At 45.2% G+C, this 19,395-nt stretch overlaps 1 protein-coding gene across 1 annotated transcript in view; it reads right to left on the minus strand.

The window, feature by feature from the left end:
* The window catches only part of LOC135396131 (uncharacterized), a 316,659-nt gene extending 298,123 nt beyond the window's left edge, over window positions 1-18,536 (minus strand). Inside the window, exon 1 of the mRNA XM_064627167.1 lies at window positions 18,268-18,536. Coding sequence (XP_064483237.1) covers window positions 18,268-18,342 — 75 coding nt within the window. The 5' untranslated portion in view covers window positions 18,343-18,536. The remainder of the gene's footprint in view (window positions 1-18,267) is intronic.
* Between the last annotated feature and the right edge of the window lie 859 nt (window positions 18,537-19,395).

The following is a 19,395-nucleotide window of genomic DNA, read 5'->3' on the forward strand; positions in this document are numbered from 1 at the left end:
ATCACCTGAAAAAAAATTGCGCACGAAGTCGGTTAAGTGTGAAAAATCGCCAAAGAAGTCGGCCCGGCGTTGTCAGTGTGCATGCCCTACTTGCATGTAAAGTGCCCACGCGCCGCATGAAAAAAATGCGAACGAAGTCGGCCCAAGGTGCACAACGATAAGTGTACGCTCAGCTCTTCGGCCCGCTGGTAAGCACACGGACAGCCCCTCACCTGCGCGCCAGCCACCGCGCGCTGGAAAAAATAATAAAAAATCGCTAGAGAAGTCGGCCCAGCTATTGTTCTTGAAGTTACATACATCCTATTACAACTTTGTAATTAAAACTCCACTATGGCGGTCACGTATAATAATGTTAGGCTTTTTATAATAAAACTTTTAATTTTGATTGTAATGGTACTGATTAAAAATATCTTCTTTGATTAAATGTGTCGTAATGGAATATTAGCTGTTGTGCGTGAAGTTACGTACATCTGTCAGAACTTTGAAATTAAAACTCCGCTAGGGTGCTCACGTATAATAATGTTAGACTTTTTATATTAAAACTTTTAATTTTCATTGTAATCGTATTGATTAAAAATATCTTCTTTGATTAAAATGTGCTACTCCTTCTGCTTAATTGAAAACTTGCGTGATTATCACTAATAAAAAATTGTAATACCCCTTCAACGCTATTGCATCAGATTTGCATCAGAAGTTTTTCTCCTTCACACAGAGTCATAACATAATTCCTGACACTAATGACTTTAATAAATATATTTTCACTTGTACTTTTGTGTATGGCTATCCTTTGCATGTAAACCGCCTACTGCACACCTGTTGTAGCTGAAAACAAAATTGCGATTGAAGTTGGCACAGATTGAAAAAGGACGAAAGAAGTCGGCCCAGCCTGAAAAATGTGAGCGGGTAAGAGCGCACGCAGCCCTCCGGCCACGCTCCGCCCACCACAGCAGCCCTCCGCCCGAGCGCCGCCCGCCGGGCGTTGGAAAAAATATGCGAACGAAGTCGGCCAAGGCTGAAAAATGTCGAAAGAAGTCGGCCCAGGTTGAAAAATGTGAGAGGGTAAACGCGCACGCAGCCCTCCGGCCACGCTCCGTCCACCGCAGCAGCCCTCCACCCGAGCGCCGCCCGCCGGTCGCGGGAAAAAATACCCGAAAAAAGTCGGCCCAGACGCGACGGTGGCGCTGCCCTGGGGGGGTGGCGTCTACTGGACACGTCTACTTACTGGATACTTACGTCGATGTAAACCTGCATTCCAAGCTATGCAGCAACGGAAGTAATACACGCTTAACGGGGCAGCAAAATGCAAAAACAAGTTCACTTCAAATTACATTACACGCTACGTTAGTTTCGTACTTGTTAGCATAATTCAAAACTTCGATTCTGTTATGGAGCGACAATCGAAATTATACCGGACTCTTCCTTGCTTCGGCGCTAAGCAGTGAATGTCGTTTCAGCTCGTGCATCGGTGTTTTTAGCCCATGCTGCGCGTGCACCCGCGTGCCACACCATGCAGCAGTCCCTGTGAAAAACATAGTGCGCGTTGCGAAGCGCACTGGCATCGCTGTCCGAAGGACGTAAAGATAAATGTTGTCCGTGGAACATTCGCGAGAACTGTTGTGGGCTACAATTCAGTGAATCTGTATTCAAAAATGCAGCTGTGCGCATCATGCCGCGCATATACGGAACACTACGATCGGGCCACACGGGCCGGATAGGTATGCGCGCGCTTCTCCTGCTGTCCCATTGGATGCCGCCAATCTTTGCCTCCTGGGGATCCCATTCGTTGCCACCAAAGACGGCTCTGTTTTCATTGCATTTTTCTTCTAAACGGTAACGCTGTGTGAACTAATTTTGATTGCATCATACCAATTGAAATACGGACTTTCATTTGAGAGCAAGTTGTTTTTGCATTTTAGTGCCCCTTTAAGGGCGACACGCATGGAGTGATTTTTGCACGTGAAAACGCGACGCGCTACGAACGCTGTCGCCGACGCGAGCTAAGAGACTCCCCCATGCATGCAAGAGAAAAGAGTCGTGCGCGCCGTGCACGAGAACGTCAGGGTGCACCGTTGTTATAACAACAACATATTGTTATATCTGAAATTATAACAAGATAAACGAAAAAGTAATAAATCTACATTTAAAGTGAACCTGTAGTGGATACTCAACGTGTCACTTACTTCGGGGGGATATTTCTAATGGAGAAAGAAAGGGAAAATTTAGCCATACCAGAAGCTTGTTATTCCCAAACACAAAGAGAAACCAAAAACAAGCACAGGAAAAAACGGGAACACAGAAACTATAGAGATACCGAAAAATACAGCTCCTTCACTAGTCGCTGTGCAGGCAGTCATCAAGGGGCAGACATGTACTTAACCCGTTACAAGTAATTGCGTTACAAGTAATTGCGTTACTAGTAATCAACTACTTTCTCACGTACTTTTGCGAGTAATCGCTTAGTTGTCCGCGGAAGTAATTTTTCAAGAAATCCGATTACAATTTTGGGTAATCAATTACCGAGTAATCGATTACTTTTCGACTAAGCTTCATTCATACACGAAACCAACCTACAGGAACCATCACAGCTTTCCCTACCTGCTTTGCATTGCTCAACCATAAGTAGGGGACATTGTTATCACTCTAAAAAATAAAACTCCCTTTTGGGTGTAATTGGGGTGTATTTGGGGCGTATCAGTTGCTTTACTCCCTTATTACACCCCCAAGAAAAAGAATACACCCTGTTTTTGGTCTGAAAGGGGTGTAATATGTGTATGTCCCGCTCTGCAGGGTGTAATTTCGAGAATTGGTGTGAAAAAGGTGTAGTGGCCATCAAATTTCTAATGCTTCGCTACGGCAGGTCTGGCAACAGTGTGCTGTGCTGTTTACTCTGTGTTCTTCAGCTATGGCGGCTGGGAGGTAGTTGTTGTAGTTTTCGTGTTCTTTTGGGAGGTCGTTTGGTGAACTACAGGTCATTTGACCATCTGAGTTTAGTATGACACTGCAAGTGTTATGGTTCCGGGTGTCGAACGGATGCAAGCAACAGATGCGCCGTGCCCATCGGATCGAGTAACTTGTCCGAGCGTCTCGCTGCAGCGTGCTGTTTGGTAAGTGTTGTCGGTGTATTTTTTCTTGTCTGGTTGATTGAGGTGCCTTTGAAGCGGGTATTTTGAGATTATGTTGGAACCTTAAGTGGAATGCACGGATTAGATCAGAGAACAGTGCGCGTCGCGTTGTAACGGTCACATGTGGCCGTTAGGCAAAGTCAAGGGGTATACGTAACAAACGAAGTTGGTGCAATTTGTGGTAGCAAGTAAAGCAGCTGGCAAGAGTCAACAACTCAAGAGGCAAGAGGTAGCGGGCAATGAAACCACAAGGCCACAACCCTCTGATTTCCGGTCAGATGTGCTAAGTCAATGGCTGTGCGCGTCTTCTGAACCAGGCCCTGTCAAGTTTGTGTGTTGGCGATGTCAGAATGACCAGTGTAATTGGTAATACACTTGACCAGAAATCAAAGAGGTATGGGTTCGGGTCTCGCTACCGACACTTCGCTGACTCTTTACCGATCGCAGCTTTGTAGGGACATTGGTCTTTTAACTACACTATGATTGTGTGCTTCTTACTTTCTACGTTATTTTAGTATAATCGTCTGATTTTTAACTACTCACAATATTACCATGGTTTTAGCGTATTAGAGCTTGAGTTGGTTTTGCGCCAATAAAATTCGATCATCATAATCATTTATCGATTGCCTTACTTTCTATCTTGAGCTGTTTGCGTGTTGGCGAGGGCTGTGTTTGTGTATACTCTTAATTCTTCTCTAGCCTCAGCCATCTGCGTACTATGATGTAATTTGTGGTTCGCCCTTAATTTGATTAAGGCATTTCACAGTTCATTTTTTCTATCACTACAGAGGCAGGACTTCTCTTGGCCTCACCATAATATCTTCATCTTGATCGACAAGTTGGTGGACACTTTTATGTTTTGTATTATGCGGTGACTATGTAATTCTTATTGCAGTGCTTGCAGTGTATTATAGGTAATCCAAATAAAGAATATGCCTGTTATTTTAACCGTTGTGTTTCTGTTGCCCTCGGCATAACACCCCTACTGAAGGGTGTTGTCTTGCCTGGGGGTGTAGACATACACCAAAAAGGGAGTCAGTTAGGGTATCGTCAAATTACACCCAAAAAGGAGTTATATTTTTTAGAGTGTATGATACCGCAAAGGCATTTTGAGTGCCTGGGGACACCTTAATCTCTTCCTACGGTCTCAGTTGTCTCGCGACGTAAACCCCCAATTATTATTATTATTATCTTCCTACGGCAACCGCAATGTACAGTACCACAATGTACAATAAGTCAAGCTTCACATAGTGAGTCTCCTGGAATTTCCAAGTTAGAGTGTAGCGCGGCTCAACGCTTCTATTGTGAATACCTCAAGGGTCAACTCCTTAGAAGGAGATCGACAGATTGGTTGCTCAGAACACTGAGTTCGTGCTTGCCGTTGTCCTTCCTCTTCGATACTGCCATGTCAACTAGCTCTCCTGATTTACCGCCATGGCTTCAGCCTTTCCGAAATGTTTATAGTGATGGAGAGAAAAGACGAAAACAATGTGTTGTTTAAATGCATAATGTGTTTACATAAAGAACAGCTCCTACCCTGTTCAAAGGCGACGAGCTCCAATCTCACAAAGCGGGTCAAGGTATGTGTAATTGCACGAATTTTAATTAGCCATATACTTTTTAGTCGTTACTTTATTACAATTTTGGCAGAGTCATTTGTAACGGTAAAAAAATACTTTTGCCACAAGAGTAGTAGTAACGGTAATCAATTACCTTTCACGAGTAACGTGTACAAGTCTGTCAGGGGCACGTCAGGGGTTATCAAAGAGCGCACAACAAACAGTCCAGCTTCCCGAAGAAATCCTAGCAGCGCAGACGTGACCTCAGGGTGTTGAGTAAGGCCAAGTAGCATCGGGACAGAAAGCTCTCGGTAGTCCCGATGAGCGAGACGGCGCCGGAGATTGGGCAGCTGTTCTTCGTACCGCTGGTAGGCGAGGACGATATGTTGCGCGCTGCCTCGACATTACACGTGCGGCAAAGAGAAGGCATCCTCATCTTAAACTGGATGAGTTGTGGCCACATTATTTCGGTCTTGACTATTACGGTCTCGATAAGCTACACTAACGTTATTGCGTACCAAAGGGCGTGTTGAACTGCACTAGGTCATATCAACCCTCCGGGTAGCATTTTTGTGCTTGTTGGAACGGACGACTCAAAGCATTCATTCTGTTACGACGAGAATAAAGCAGGAACACAGAAGAACAGGGAACGCGACGGCCTGCCGAGAACCGACGTGTTTTCCTTCACTCTTCAAAATGAACTTCACTACATAGCACGATTTTTTGTGTGTCAATTATCATATATCCAAATTGACACAAGACGGCGTAAGCGCCTATCTCTTTTCGAGCCAGAAGCGAAAGCCCGATGGGTCCCTGGTCACATAGGCCTGTTTGAAAACGCCAGAGCTGACGCAGATAGCGAGACGCGTTGCGTCTGAAGACACTTCGGCCCTGGCGCGCCACCAGCACCATCCACCAGCACCACCCAGCACCATCTGTTTTTTTGTTTTGTTTTTTTGCAGGGAAATCAACAGCACCGATACGAAAACTCATCACGGCCGGCATCTTCGAGAGCGAGGCGGCCGCGGGAGGGGTCATGTGCTTACGAGAGCCAATCGGAATCGCCAAGGCTCTCGCGCCTTTGACGCCACACATGGACGCCGGCCTGTGTTGAATGGTATGCATGCTGTCAAAAAGATATTAGTGGGTTTTAGTGCATATCGTACGATATCGCCTTTGCGTACGTAGGTAAGGGATAGCTTTGGTGGTTGTGCCCACGCGCACAACATAAAGAGAGCTTCGCGCAGTGCGCAGAACCGCCAACACTCTATCCCTTACGTACGCTATCCCCTTTGCGTACGATGCACTAAAGCTCACTAATTTCCCCCCGCAATACCCAGGCGAGCCCTACAATCAGCGCATAATGTAACGAACCACATTTATCAAAATGTTGCAACCACAACTCGTTTGAGAGAAGTGCTGCTAAGGGTTCATTGCTGTCATTTTTTACTTTGTATCGTTGCGCGGCATGTCCCCGGGGTGTCATGAACGTAATGGGGAACCATAAAAACCTGCTGAGTTGCTTTAGGAAACGGCAAACGAAACAATTGTTGAAACGCGTACCTACAACGCGTGGCTCTAACTCACAGCCAATATCAATTCAAATTATTGCGCACGAGGCACCGAGAGGTGGGAAACGAATGGGCGTAGAGCTAGCACGATACGATATGCAAGTTTTATGTCTCTCCCGAGATCAACGTGTCAGAACAAGTCCTTGTTAGTGCTCTATTCCGCGCGACCGCGGTACACACCTTTTATTTAAATCGTGCAAATGCGACTGGACGTATAGTGCGTTTGAATTTTCAACAGTTCTTGCTGAACATCTCTTAGCGACGAGGGAGTGCTAACCTTGTTTTCTCCATGAGGCTGCTGGGGCGCAAATATGCGGTCGGACGCATTAGTGGGCCGGAATAGCGGGGTAATGGAAACGTATAGCTTGTCAAAGGAAAGCGATGGCGGCGAATGCTATTATGTTTCATGGACATTTCTATGATTCTTTTCGGGCAACATAAGGCGAGTAATAGTTTTTCTGCCTTAATCTGACACGCGACGGCTGTTGAACGCGACGGCTGCTAAATAGGTTTTAAGATTTGGACACGTGCGGTTTAAAAAACAGAACTTCACCGCATAGCACTCTGTGCGCCAACGTGATTGCCACGAATGATATAGGGTTATCATTTCTGATTCGTAGAGAGAGTGGGGCGTACGCCTTTTTGTGGCAATTTCGATATACGAAAATTGCCACAAGGTGGTGGTACTGCTGAAAGTGCTCGCCGCTGTCGGCCTCGCAGAGGTGGGCAACGTCACAACTAACCCTCTGGGGGAATGTGCGTCCTGGGCCGACTGCTAAGGGAACTGTGCCGACATACGTCTGACGGCGTTTGAGGAAAACCCAGGAAACACCCCAGGCAGCACAGCCGGCAGCGAGATTCGAACCCGGGTACCTCCCAGTCTCGACGTGACACGGCTAGCACGTTAGACAAAAAAAAAAAGAAAAAGAAGGCACAAAATGGCGTACGTCCCCCTCTGTCTTCCAATCACAAGCGATAACCCTGTCATTCGTGGCAATGGTTGACGCACAGCGTGCTATACAGTGAAGTTCTGTTTCTGTTTCTGTTTCTGTTAGAGCATGGGAAGGGATTTGCATTCTTCGACGATACCTGCTATTCACATTGAGCATTTCTTTCTTCTTTTTTTTTCTTGTAAGAGAGAGCAGAAGAAAATTTTTTTATTTCGCCACCACAAAGGAAACCACTGATGAAGTGTATGAATAGAAGAGACAGTAAAGAATAGAACGGATGGATAACGAGAAATATAGAGATGATCATCCCACAAATGTGTGGAATTCCTCAAACAACTTCGAGGCATCATAAATTTGCAGATATATCGTTCTATCGCCTGATTTGGTGAAATAGGGAGGGGGGGGGGGGGGGCGTACATCATTCTGAGACATAATTGATTTATGTTAAATCCCGAGGAGGGATTTGGTCTTTAGGGGGCAAGGATGACCATGGTAGTTCCACAGTTTCGTAGACCGTGGTTTTATTGACAACAGTATGGGACAGGATGATCAGTGACAAAATTAAAATAATCGAAAATGAGGGCGGCAGTGGTGGAGTTATGTCATCCCTAGCAGGCAGCCTTATTTTAGTGCCGCGGTTAATCCACTATTTGTCTATCTCTGAATGACGCAAGGGCCGCCTTGTGCGCGTATCGTAGCTACCCTTTACTCTAGCCAAACAGAGCTTCTCCTTAAGAATCTGTTCTGGGGATTGGATCTGTTTTTACTCTACTGTTCTTTTTTCTCACTAACATTACCTCGTACCAATAGAGGTATCTCTCTCTCTCTCTCTGTCGCGGTTATCTCTCTTTGTGTGTCCCCAATCTCAGGGTGTTATACTGTGAAATATCATATCTCTTTCTTTTCTCTTTTCCTTTTTCTTTGGTTTAGAGATAGTCACAATGTTATGAAACAGGCCTTTTTTCAGTTCGCTGAAATGGTCGTTTTAACGTGTTGTTGTTTTCATGGAAGCTGTACCCCCAAAATATTCCCCTTTTGACCTATAGGTTTGCCACAAATAACCTAATAACTATCCGTTGCTTGGAAAGGATATATATCTACTTTATGCCAACTACTCATTGCGCTGTGAATCCAGTTCTATATCGCGTTGTATGAAATACTCATCTTGTTTCCTCCCAGCATCTGCCCGCCGTGCCGCGAAGAACTACTGCCAGGGCAGGCCACAGATGTCGGATAACAAGTAAAGTCGTCGTACAGGGTACAGACGAAGCCCTTTCATTTAGGGCTTCAAGGAGCCCACCTCGAAATTGAAAACTGTCATCGAGAGTATTACTTACATTTCCGCCCCCCCCCCCCTATCGTGTTTCTTTCCCGAGTACATCACAAATCTTTATTTTTGAAACGAATGGTATCGAACATATCTCTCTACAGATTGAGTGTCCGTTGCATTAGCCTGCGCCAAAGAAAAATGTACGTTTGCTGGCACAAAATACCGCAATGTTTCACAGATATGAGGCACTACTTTCTACATATCCCCCAGCCCCCGTTCCTTTTATTTTCTTTTTTTTTATTTGTGGTGTGTTCTCCAGGACTTTTTTTGATCGTGTTCGAAAGCTTCACTATATTTCTTCGGCGCTCGACGAAATCGATAGAGTCGGATTCCAAGTCTGGTTTCTTGTATTTATGTGTCTTGCTTCTACAATTTCCGTCTCGACTGCTCTCCATTTACTGTGAACTGAAATGGAAATGAGAAACGCGCTAAAGTGACACCACTGGGCTTTGTTGCAGTAGTGCCTGTTTTTGCAAGATTTGGTTATCCTATTTAGAACTTAGGTTGGCAAACTACGAAAAATTATGAAATATTTGTAGTTCCGCGCGATGAAAAAGAAAAGAAAAAGCAACACAGAAACGATGAACATGCATCATAAAGAACAACAACAACAAGTACATGTAGTAGGACGAGTGAGGAGCATACCACATAATTTGTTTTCAAATACAGGACAAACGAAAAATAGACATGGTGGTTTTGTGTTTGTGACAGCTGTGTTTGCTCCTCTCAAAAAACGATGTGATGTGTGTTTGTAGTCACGGTGACTGTCTTGCTTTTTCTGTTCTTTTTTTTTTCTCCTTTTTTGCGACCGAAGATGTGCAATCGCATGTACAGTAGTTCTTGTCACCAAATGTTTAAATGTTTGTTTACATGTTCTTATCTTTCTGGTTTTAGGTCAGCCAAGGCTTCCAAGTTGGTACGCCTCACCTTCAAGTATGAACTGGATTTCTCAACTGGATTCCATCCGCTTTCGACTTCTTTCCTGTGTACTTCTCTGTTTCTGTTTGTAACAGAAAGAGGACAGTGAAACGCAGCGAACCGGGTATCGAACGGAAAGATTTTTCGTTCCGGTTTTCGTTTCGGTTCAAAGAAAACGGTTTAGCTCCGGTTCAGCTCTGGAGTAAAAAAATAACGGTTCGAAACCGGCTCAAACCCGTTCAGTTTCACATGGTGTAAGGAGAATTGATTGTAGCGAAAATAATCCCCTTTATTCTTTCCAACGGAGAGAGAAATAAAGAGAGAGGGTACAAGGTCCAACCATAAAAAAAAGACAAGGAGCCCATCTTGCGCTCTGGCACTATGTTGTAATGTGAGGTTTCTGGAGCTTCCTACCCAAAACACCGATGGATGTCATGTATTGTGCACTTGAGGTCTTGCGTTACGTACCCTTGAGGGCTAAACAGTTCAATTTTCCATGTGAACCGAAAACATATTTTCGGTTTCCCCCCGGAGCATAAAATTTTGTTTCGGTTTTCGTTGTGTTCCGGTTCGCCCAAAAATAACATTTTTTTTTTCGGTTCAGATGTTCTGTTCGCTCCGGAACCCAAGTCTTTCACTCGTCCTACCAGTTTTTGTATAGCGCATACTCTTTAGTATTGCATTGCTAAGGCTACGCGGAAGTCGTGTCATAAAACTAGTTTGTAAACAGCTACTGCTTCGTATGGGCTACGACTTTGTATAGGATCTGTTCGCCGTCACCGGTTCCGAAGAATGTCCAGTACGAAGAACCTAGGATTCACATTTGAATTTCGTTTACTTTTTATTTTTTAAGTATCGTGAGTAGTATAGCGACCCTAGTATAGTGACGTTTGAAGTACACTCTTAAAAATGAACTTCACCACATAGCACGCTCCTAGCCAACCACCATCCCGAATGACAACATTCTCGCCCCTGATTTGTTAAAAACGGGAGGAGGAGCCTATTTTGTGCCGTGCATAATGGGTACAAAATAGGCTCATCCTCCCGTTTTCAACAAATCTAGGGCGAGAACGTTGTCATTCGGGGTGATGGTTGGCTAGGAGCGTGCTATGTGGTGAAGTTCATTTTTAACGGTGTATAGCGACCCCCTCTTTAGGTTTGGTGTGGTGAGGTGAGGTCAGGTGGGTGTGGTGGTCACCCTAGGAATAGTGCACATGTCTATAGCAAGAGTTGGCCTTGCTGCTCGGGAACGCAAATAAACTCGAGGTGTTGAAGTTCATTGGACATTCATCTCTGAGCTCCTATAGGAAACGAGGAACGGTGTACCTTATTGTCCGCTAACTGCAAATACGTTCACCATATTGACGTGTTGCTCTTGCCTCCATTTGAAAGCCCAATGACATTGGGCACAAAGAGGTGACTGTGATGTGCAGTATTGTCCTACGAGGGAGGTATTTCTAAGTGCACCGGGTGGCGTTACTGCTTTTTTTTTGTTTTTCTGCTCGATAACTGGACACTATTGCATTTCAGGAACATTTTGAAGCTGAGTTAAATACTGGTCTGAATCGGAACCAATTGTTCGTATTGCAAACCGGTTCTGTTCTGGTTGGAAGCGCGCATTTGTCAAAGTTAGATCAGGACGTTGATCCCGTTTTTATACCAATATTGATGTGTCCTTAATGACGTTCTGAATAAAAATCGGTCTGATTGCAATCGAAATTGTATTGAGTGCGGGTCCTAATTTAGGAATCAGACACCCAGTATTCGAGCAGCAGCACGTAATTTTGAGCAGCTGGAGTTATAAGGTAACATACATTTGGAGGACAACTATCGTATAGGCTATAAAAGTAGCTGGCCCGCCGACAATGAATTCTCTTTGACAGTCGTAAATTATCCGATAATGGCAAACTGTACCTGCGTTCCTGCGAACAAATGTGTACGAAGCATAAGAGTAGAGGGGGCGAAAAACGCCTTCCTTCTTATTGGCAAGTGTGTTCGGATATAACCCACCCTACGATACATCACTCCACTACTTCAGTAACGAAGACACAATTAATCACTCTCCCAATCACTAGTTATAGCGTCTATAATGAATAAGACTCAGGGAGGAAAATGAAAAAAGCCGTCCCGGTAAGAATTACGCGTCGCACCTCATCCTCCACCTAGTAAATAAACGCCAGGAGTAAAACACGTACAATCACTCCGTGTCTCGGAGTGAAAAATGCACTAATTAGAACTTGCGTGCCCAAGCGAAAACGATGCGGCGTGTACTTAATGAAGCCTCATTATCGTTTGGCCATCTGATAGTTTGTTTCGTCGCATGACACTAGATCATTAAAAGTCAGGAATGTCACTTCACCGAAGCCTCAGTTGCTGATATACCGTTGTCACGACATGTTGTTAGCGAATACGTCCTGGTGTTTGTTGACGCACTATAGAACACAATTGGCCGTCGGGCTCATCTGTCGGCAATGAATCCATGGAGGCGCTGGTGCAGCACACCGCAACCGTGTTGATTCTGTTCCACATCACCGGCAGTGTGGCCCAAGTTCCGAATTTAGTAAAATAATACTGGTGTCTAATATTGTGGTCACAACCGCTGTCCACACTTGTAGTGTCACTCTGGAGAGTACAACGGATTACGACAGCGCATCCATATCCCGTCTGCTTGCTAAGAGATCGCAGGAGATATATTTAGCTTGTTGGTTTCTCCTGCGTACACTGCACTAGCGTAGTGAGAGCACGCTTCGCAGGAGACCACCTGGGACGGAGCGAGGGCCTGGGACATTCTCTGTCTGACTTCGCTCCCTATTTTACAGAATCCATTCCGCATTAACACAGCATGTGGTCAGATGAAGTATGCACGATTTATGTCGTACGTACAGCTGCGGAAAAGCAGGAAAAGATAAAGCACCGATTAAATACCGAAGCCGTAAGTAGTTGATGATGATGATGATGATGATTCGGGTTTTTATGGCGCATGGACAACTAAGGTGGTCATAGTGCGCCAAAACTGTGGTGAAATGTGTGACTAGTTAAAATTGTGCATGGACAGTGATAGGAGTGTCATCAACAACAACAACAATAATAAATGAAGGAGAAGTGATGATGACATGGGTGATAAGTTAAAATTATGTACAATGTCTAGTAAAAACGTGCAAAATGCATAAAACAGCCTCATAAAATTGACCATCCTGGTGTCTTTCGAGAAATTAAGAACTCTGCGAAAAGGGACGATGGCCTTATCACCGATCAACAGCACTGGGTGAAGAGGTAAAAACTGTCTACAAAACTCTCTGAAATAATGCCGACGATGAGTTTCATGGTGCGAACATGTGATGAGTATGTGCAGGACAGAAAGAAGCAATTAACCGTAAGTACCGTAAGTAAGCAACGTAAGTAATTATTACAGTTCTCGAAGTACACTTTCGGAGGCAGCACGCCATTGTAGAACTACGCTGTAGAGCAGACGTGGATTCGTCGCCTAAGTTCGCCTCAACCTAATCCACTGTGACGTGCGCCCTCGTCCAAGTGTTATAGAATGTGATTAAATGTTGGCGTGACAGATTGGATGGGAAACGACAACGACGCAGAGTGCCGAAACGGGAGGACGAAAGCAACATGTTTTCGTCTAGATTCGATATTTCATAACACATTCTTATTGAAAGTCGTCGTCGTTCATCTGCAGTTGTGCACAATGCACCGCAAAAGAAGACATCGGTCCAAGTATCCCTCAGCGGCAGCCCGACTGCGTTGTGACAAAGCGTAGTAGCATTCTTTACAACCGCGTAGAAAAATCAATCAGTATGGCTGTATAAGTGTTTGGTTGGGGCCCGCAATCGAGGAAGGAAAATAAGAAAGCGCTGCATAGAGTATTCGAGACAAGAGAAGTATACGAGGCGAGTGACCTATGAATAGGCGATGAGTTTTAGCTGTTTTGAATCCTTGTAGGAGGCACGGGCAGTCTGGAGCCGCTGACCGTCCGTGAGATTATATTTATTCATTTACTGTCAAACCCCAAGGGTCATAAGGCATTATATTGGCACGGAAAGAATAGAAAAACAAATACGATTTCAATAAATTGAGTACAAAACCAGGACACAGTAAGCGGCTTGGAGTGGAAGATTAAAGCTGTATTCGCTACCAAGTTGCCACGTTGATGCCAGCACGCATTATTTTATCTATTATCTACTATTTATTTTTAGCTTTCTTAGGTAAACAACAGAAACGAACGGCATGTGCACATCGGGTTTTACATTTACGGTAACGCACACATGAGCCACCGCACATTGGCGGTCTGTTTGACCGCCAAGGACTCTTTGAGATGTCATAAAACGTAATCAGCAAGGTCTCGAATAGGTGGCTTCGTTGCTTAGCAAAACCGAAACAGGAGGCCAGTAACAGTGAAATCACACCCACACACACACAAAAAGGACGGAAGATGAAGGGTGGAGATGCGTAGTGAGTGCGTTAGTCCGTCGGGGAGTGCAAAGGGCGCGAGGGGTCCTAAAGCAGAACTTCACCACATAGCACGCTGAAGGCCAACTACTGGACGGAATGATACCGTTACCACTCCGGATTTGTGGAAAGCACGGGGCGTACGCCTTTTTGTGACAATAATCATAATTGCGTAACTGTCACAAAAAAAAGTATGCCCATGTCGTTTTCGACAAATCAGGGGAGAGAACGATGTCATCCAGGATTCCGGGTGGCTGGGATGGTGTTATGCGGTGAAGTTCTGCTCTAAGATTGTGGGACCTGCGAATCTCGTCATTGCGTCTGCACATCGACACACTTGCCCCCATTTGCGTGCTCGAAAGGAGATACAATAATCATGGAAATTAAAATGAAGCGGAAGCCAAACGGAGACAAAGAGAGAGAGAGAGAGAGAGAGAAATAAAATAAATACTTCCGGAACGCAGTACCCCACGTGCCCTTACCGCGTTATATGGCCACTGCTCCAGCTGCTTATCTTAACTGTCTTTTCAAGTGTGCCACTTATTATAAGGGCGTTCGCTATTTTTTTAGTTCTATATTTATCGTACGGCTATTTATTGCGTATTGCGACCATTAAGTGCGCACGTGCGCTTAATGATGACGACGTTAGTGTTTCGTATAGTCTGCAGTTCCTTCAGGTTATTGAGTGTGTCTGATTATTCCATCGTTTGCTTATAGACTCCCGAGAATGTCGATGTATTACGCTGTAGCAGTCGTACGCATACGGCTAATGGACTGTAGGACATTAACGCAGCCTTGAATGACCCTGTACTATAAATGAAGGGAACAGAATGGGAAGAGGAGTGCGGCAGGGGCACATGCTCTTACATTCTAAAAACATAACTTCACAACATAGCACGCTCCTAGCCAACCATCATCCCGAATGCCATTGCTTTCTCACTTGATTTCGAGAAAACGGGAGGCGTACGACATTTTTGTGGCAATTGTGAACTGCATAATGCCACAAAAATGGCGTACGCCCGCCGTTTACAGCAAATCAAAGGGAAGGCAAATCAAGGAGAACTACGTAACTCGAGATGATGCTTGGTTACACTCTAAAAACAGGGGGGGGGGGGGGGGGGGGGTAATGGCAGGATAGGCTCGCCGTTGTTGGCCACACAGAAGTGGGCGTCGTCACGACTATAGCAAAAAAAAAAAAAGAACACAAAACACAAAGAAAGGACGGACGGATGGAGGATAGAGGAGGATGAAGGATGGGGATGTGGTGAGGGTGCACGAGTTTGTCGGGGAGAGCAAAGTATTAGCTGGCTCGTTGAGGAAGGCCTGCCTTCTGCAGAAAGAGAATGAGGTTTCTTGCTTTGGCGGAAGAACCACCGGGGTAGAGGATGTCCTCTAGCGTGCCCGAGGTGGAGCGAGAGAGATGGTCTTCGCGTGCAGAATGGTATGCCTGGGAGTCTCGCAAGATGTGTTCTATTGTTTCGGGTTGTTGACAGTGGCCACAGCAGGCGTCACCCCTAGAGCCGACCTTGAATAGCTGGGAGTTGGTGAACGCACACCCAGTGCGGAGCCTACGGAGCATGGTCTGTACGCTACGAGGAAGGTTTTTCATGGGAAGAAGGGGGACGATGATGGTGCATGATGTCCCTTATCCCAGGGTGGCGTAGTTCAACAAGCTGCTGAACGGCTATTTGCCTGTCGGTGTCGTCAGGAGTTGGCAACAGAACTTCACCGCATAGCACGCTTTGCGCCAACCGTTGCCACGAATGATAGGTTTATCGCTTCTGATTCGGAGATAGAGGGGGGAGTACGCCTTTTGTGGCAATTTGGATATTGTATAAATAAAATATTCTATAAATTCTCACAAAAAGGCGTACGCCCCCCAATCACCAGCGATAATAACACTATCGTTCGTGACAATGGTTGGCGCGCGGCGTGCTATGCGGTGAAGTTCTGTTTTTAGAGTTTAGGAGCGTGCTATGTGGTGAAGCTCTGTTTTTAGAGTGTAACGTGAACCGGTTTCGTCACCACCACCACCACCATCATTTTTTAAGAGTGTAGATGAGGAAACCACGGTGGTAAACATGCCACAATAATAATTTATTGACGAGCTCATGATAAAATTGCTTGTCAGTATCGAGCGAAACAGAGCATTTTCAATTGTGCATAAGTCACATGTCATCGGGTTACCGCATTAACTTGTTGCATTGTCTTGGCTTCGTCATGTACACTCTTAAAAATGAGGTGTGTGTGGGGGGGGGGGGAGGGGGTAATGACAGAATCTGGTCGCCGTTGTGTGCCACACAGCCTTAAAAATGAACTTCACCACATGGCACGCTAACCATCATCCCGAGCGACGTCGGTTTTCCCCTGATTTGTTGAAAACGGGGGCGTACGCCATTTTGGGGGCATTATGCACACTCTAAAACAGTGCTTCACCGCATAGCACGCTCCTAGCCAAAGATCAACTCGAATGACAACGTTCTCTCCCCTGATTTGATGAAAACGGGGGGGCGTACGCCACTTTTGTGGCATTATGCAATTCCTAATTGCCATAAAAATGACGTACGACCCCGTTTTGATCAAATCAAGGGAGAAGATAACGTTGTCTGTCGGGATGATGGGTTGCTAGGGGCGTGCTACGCGGTGAAGCTCTGTTGTTTTGAGCGTGTAATATATATTTCTCCAATCTGGTTAACAGACTCGATGAGCATTGATTGATACCATTGAAAGTAAACTGTTAATAACAATTTGAGAAAAAAAATCGTGTTATTGTTGCTGCGAGATTTTGATGTAGCAATCATAGCATACAGGACGTCACCGGAAAACATTGTGCATCCGAATGCTGACGATGCTACGACAGCATATTTGTAAATCACGTTGCTAGATAAGAGTAAATAAAAGAGCGTAGGGATATTATTCCCAAACGGTGAGGACTGACTGCACTAGCGCTCGTAATCTGGAAAAACATAAACGTCAATAGCGAACCTCGTAAAAGCTAGCAGAAACGATAAATGAACGGAGAATTAAGTCAGGACCCGAAGAAATAAAATGAGGGAAATGCAAACTGACAGAGCCCGAATCTGTCGACATATTCTTCGGGGAAGGAGATTAACTTTAAGGAGATTAACTAGCTTCGCTATTTCGAACTGACGCAAAATAATAATGCTTCGGAGAAATCTTCGTAATGCACGTACAAACGTATTCATTGTATACATAACATGTGTATTTGGAGAGCGCAATTTAAGATTGTGCCGCACCTACGCAGTCTTTTCATAACAGCGGAATCGGAGCTTTCAGAAGACATAGACATTTCAATCATTTGAGAATGTTGCCTGCACTTACGCGTTTGTTGGTGACTGAGCCGTTATATAAGGAGTATAGAAGGCATGGGAAGAAACGGTGTAAATGGTTTTGAATTGAGATTGTTTTCTATTGATTCCATGTTAGGTAAAAGACATGCACTAAAGCTTTTGGAGACGTTAAGATCAGAGGAAGTTAGAGGGAAGTTCAAAGGGAAACGCGAAAGGGAGCTTCTGGAAGCTTTCTTGATAGGCAAAGGTGGAAGTGTATGTATCAGTTGCCCCTCTATCTCATTGATGAAAAAGGAACGAGAGTTCCTAGCACACTATCACCAGATAGCTATCCTGTGTCAATAAACATTATTGCAAGTGTGCTGTTTGTGTATCGGTCTTCCGTGTGCTCGTCCTCATTCTGATGCACGTACTATATATTGAAGTCACTTCAGGGGCTTGCGGAGATGTGTATCTCTTGTGCGCGTGCCCTCGTTTAGGTCAGTTACGTACCTCGGCCTTAAACAAAGCTAATTATTCTGTATGCAGCGTTTCATTCATTTCTAAACGAATAATTCCTGTAGCAATACATTCAATTGCTTATTATGTAGAAACATCGTGGTGCATTTACCAGCGCAATCGTCTGTTAATTAACCATGTTTCACTTTGTTTATGGGCTGCAAATATAATACTGCTCAAGGTGTCATTATAGTTGTCTGTTCTGCAGCGACTGTTGCACTTAATGTGACAATGGCTCATTTACAGAGTCCACATAGTTTGACGTCGTGCCGCCGAAAAAAAGATGAAAAAAAAAACAGAAAGTACGTGAAAAAAAAAAGAGACAGAAGATATTACCAAGGCGTCCCAGATGGTGAACAGAATCAAGGACAAATCCAAACGACATGCATTGCCAGCGCATGATGGTGCTCTGCATGTTTAATACATCCGATCAAATATGCTCGTAAATTTGGCACCCACCAGAATCACGTTGTTATAGTTCTCATGCTCCGCATACAATTTCACTGCTCATACAAACTAACTTTTTGCAAGTCATGGTCATGTCACTCACCAACGTGAATATGCCGCTTGCAAAACTTCCCCTCCTCACACTCTTCCAACAGCAGCATGTCCGGATTAGAGCCATAGAAGCTTCTCAAAAACGTTCTGTCTCTCTTTCCTCTCGAGTGGTTTGCTTTCTCGCGTCAGTGAACAACGCCGAGCACATTTTGCGTATTCCGAAACCGTGGAGCACTCACGAAACGTTAGACGCGTCTCACTTTAGCGTACTATCGAGCCTGGAGCCACAATGCCGAGTGAGCTGCTGAATGCTCTTATCACCCTTGCTCCGTCTCCATGGGAGGGAGTGAGGGGAGAGGACTAAATGATGGGGAAGCGGGAAAAGGGGAAGAAGTATTGAGAAGCGCCCTCTCTGGGCTTCAGTTTGCGAACGCACTGCTTTTGCGCTGCTCCGCTGTGCGCGTGTGTTTCGCGGCTGTACTAGTGACCGCTCGTTGAATCGGTATGTCTGCGTGCGGTATGCTTGATTGATTTATTTATTACTTACCGAATAAAAGATGGGCGTGATATTTACGATTGGCTACACTGGTACACGAAAGCGGAACGTCACCGCATAAGACACCGGAAATACGCCGTCTTAGTGAATAATATCGTTATGCGTGAAGTTTCAAAGTTTTTGAAGTTTTTGAAGTCTACCCATACACTTCACTCTAAAAAATTTAGGGACAGTTAACGCTTGGATTTAACACGAATTAGCAGCGGCAGCTGCTGAGGGGCGTTGTAGACACTGGGCGCGTTAAGTTGGTGCTCCAGGAACGTTCCCTCTCTCCCGGGATCACTTAACAGCACCAAAGCAACTTCCGGAGCGCGTTCCCGGGTGCACCCTGCGCGCCCCTTGCCTCATGCCAGGGTGAACACCACCACCTAGATAGAGAGAGCCTGCTTACTCGTCGCCATGACGTAACAATTAAGAGACAGCCAATGAGGATCCTGTTTTTAACGGCCGTAGCCGATCACGAACGTGCTTTCAGCGGTCGTGGCCAAGACGAACCACCGACGTTCGCGAGTTGCGATTGAACGTCCCCGCATACTAAATGGGAAAACTTGGAAATAAAGCGCGAAACGGTCCCAATCTTTCTCAAAACTGATTTTCTGGAAAGCGTCTTGCACTTTTTGTCTA

The sequence above is a fragment of the Ornithodoros turicata genome, chromosome 5, assembly GCF_037126465.1.
Source record: "Ornithodoros turicata isolate Travis chromosome 5, ASM3712646v1, whole genome shotgun sequence".
NCBI lineage: Eukaryota > Metazoa > Arthropoda > Arachnida > Ixodida > Argasidae > Ornithodoros > Ornithodoros turicata.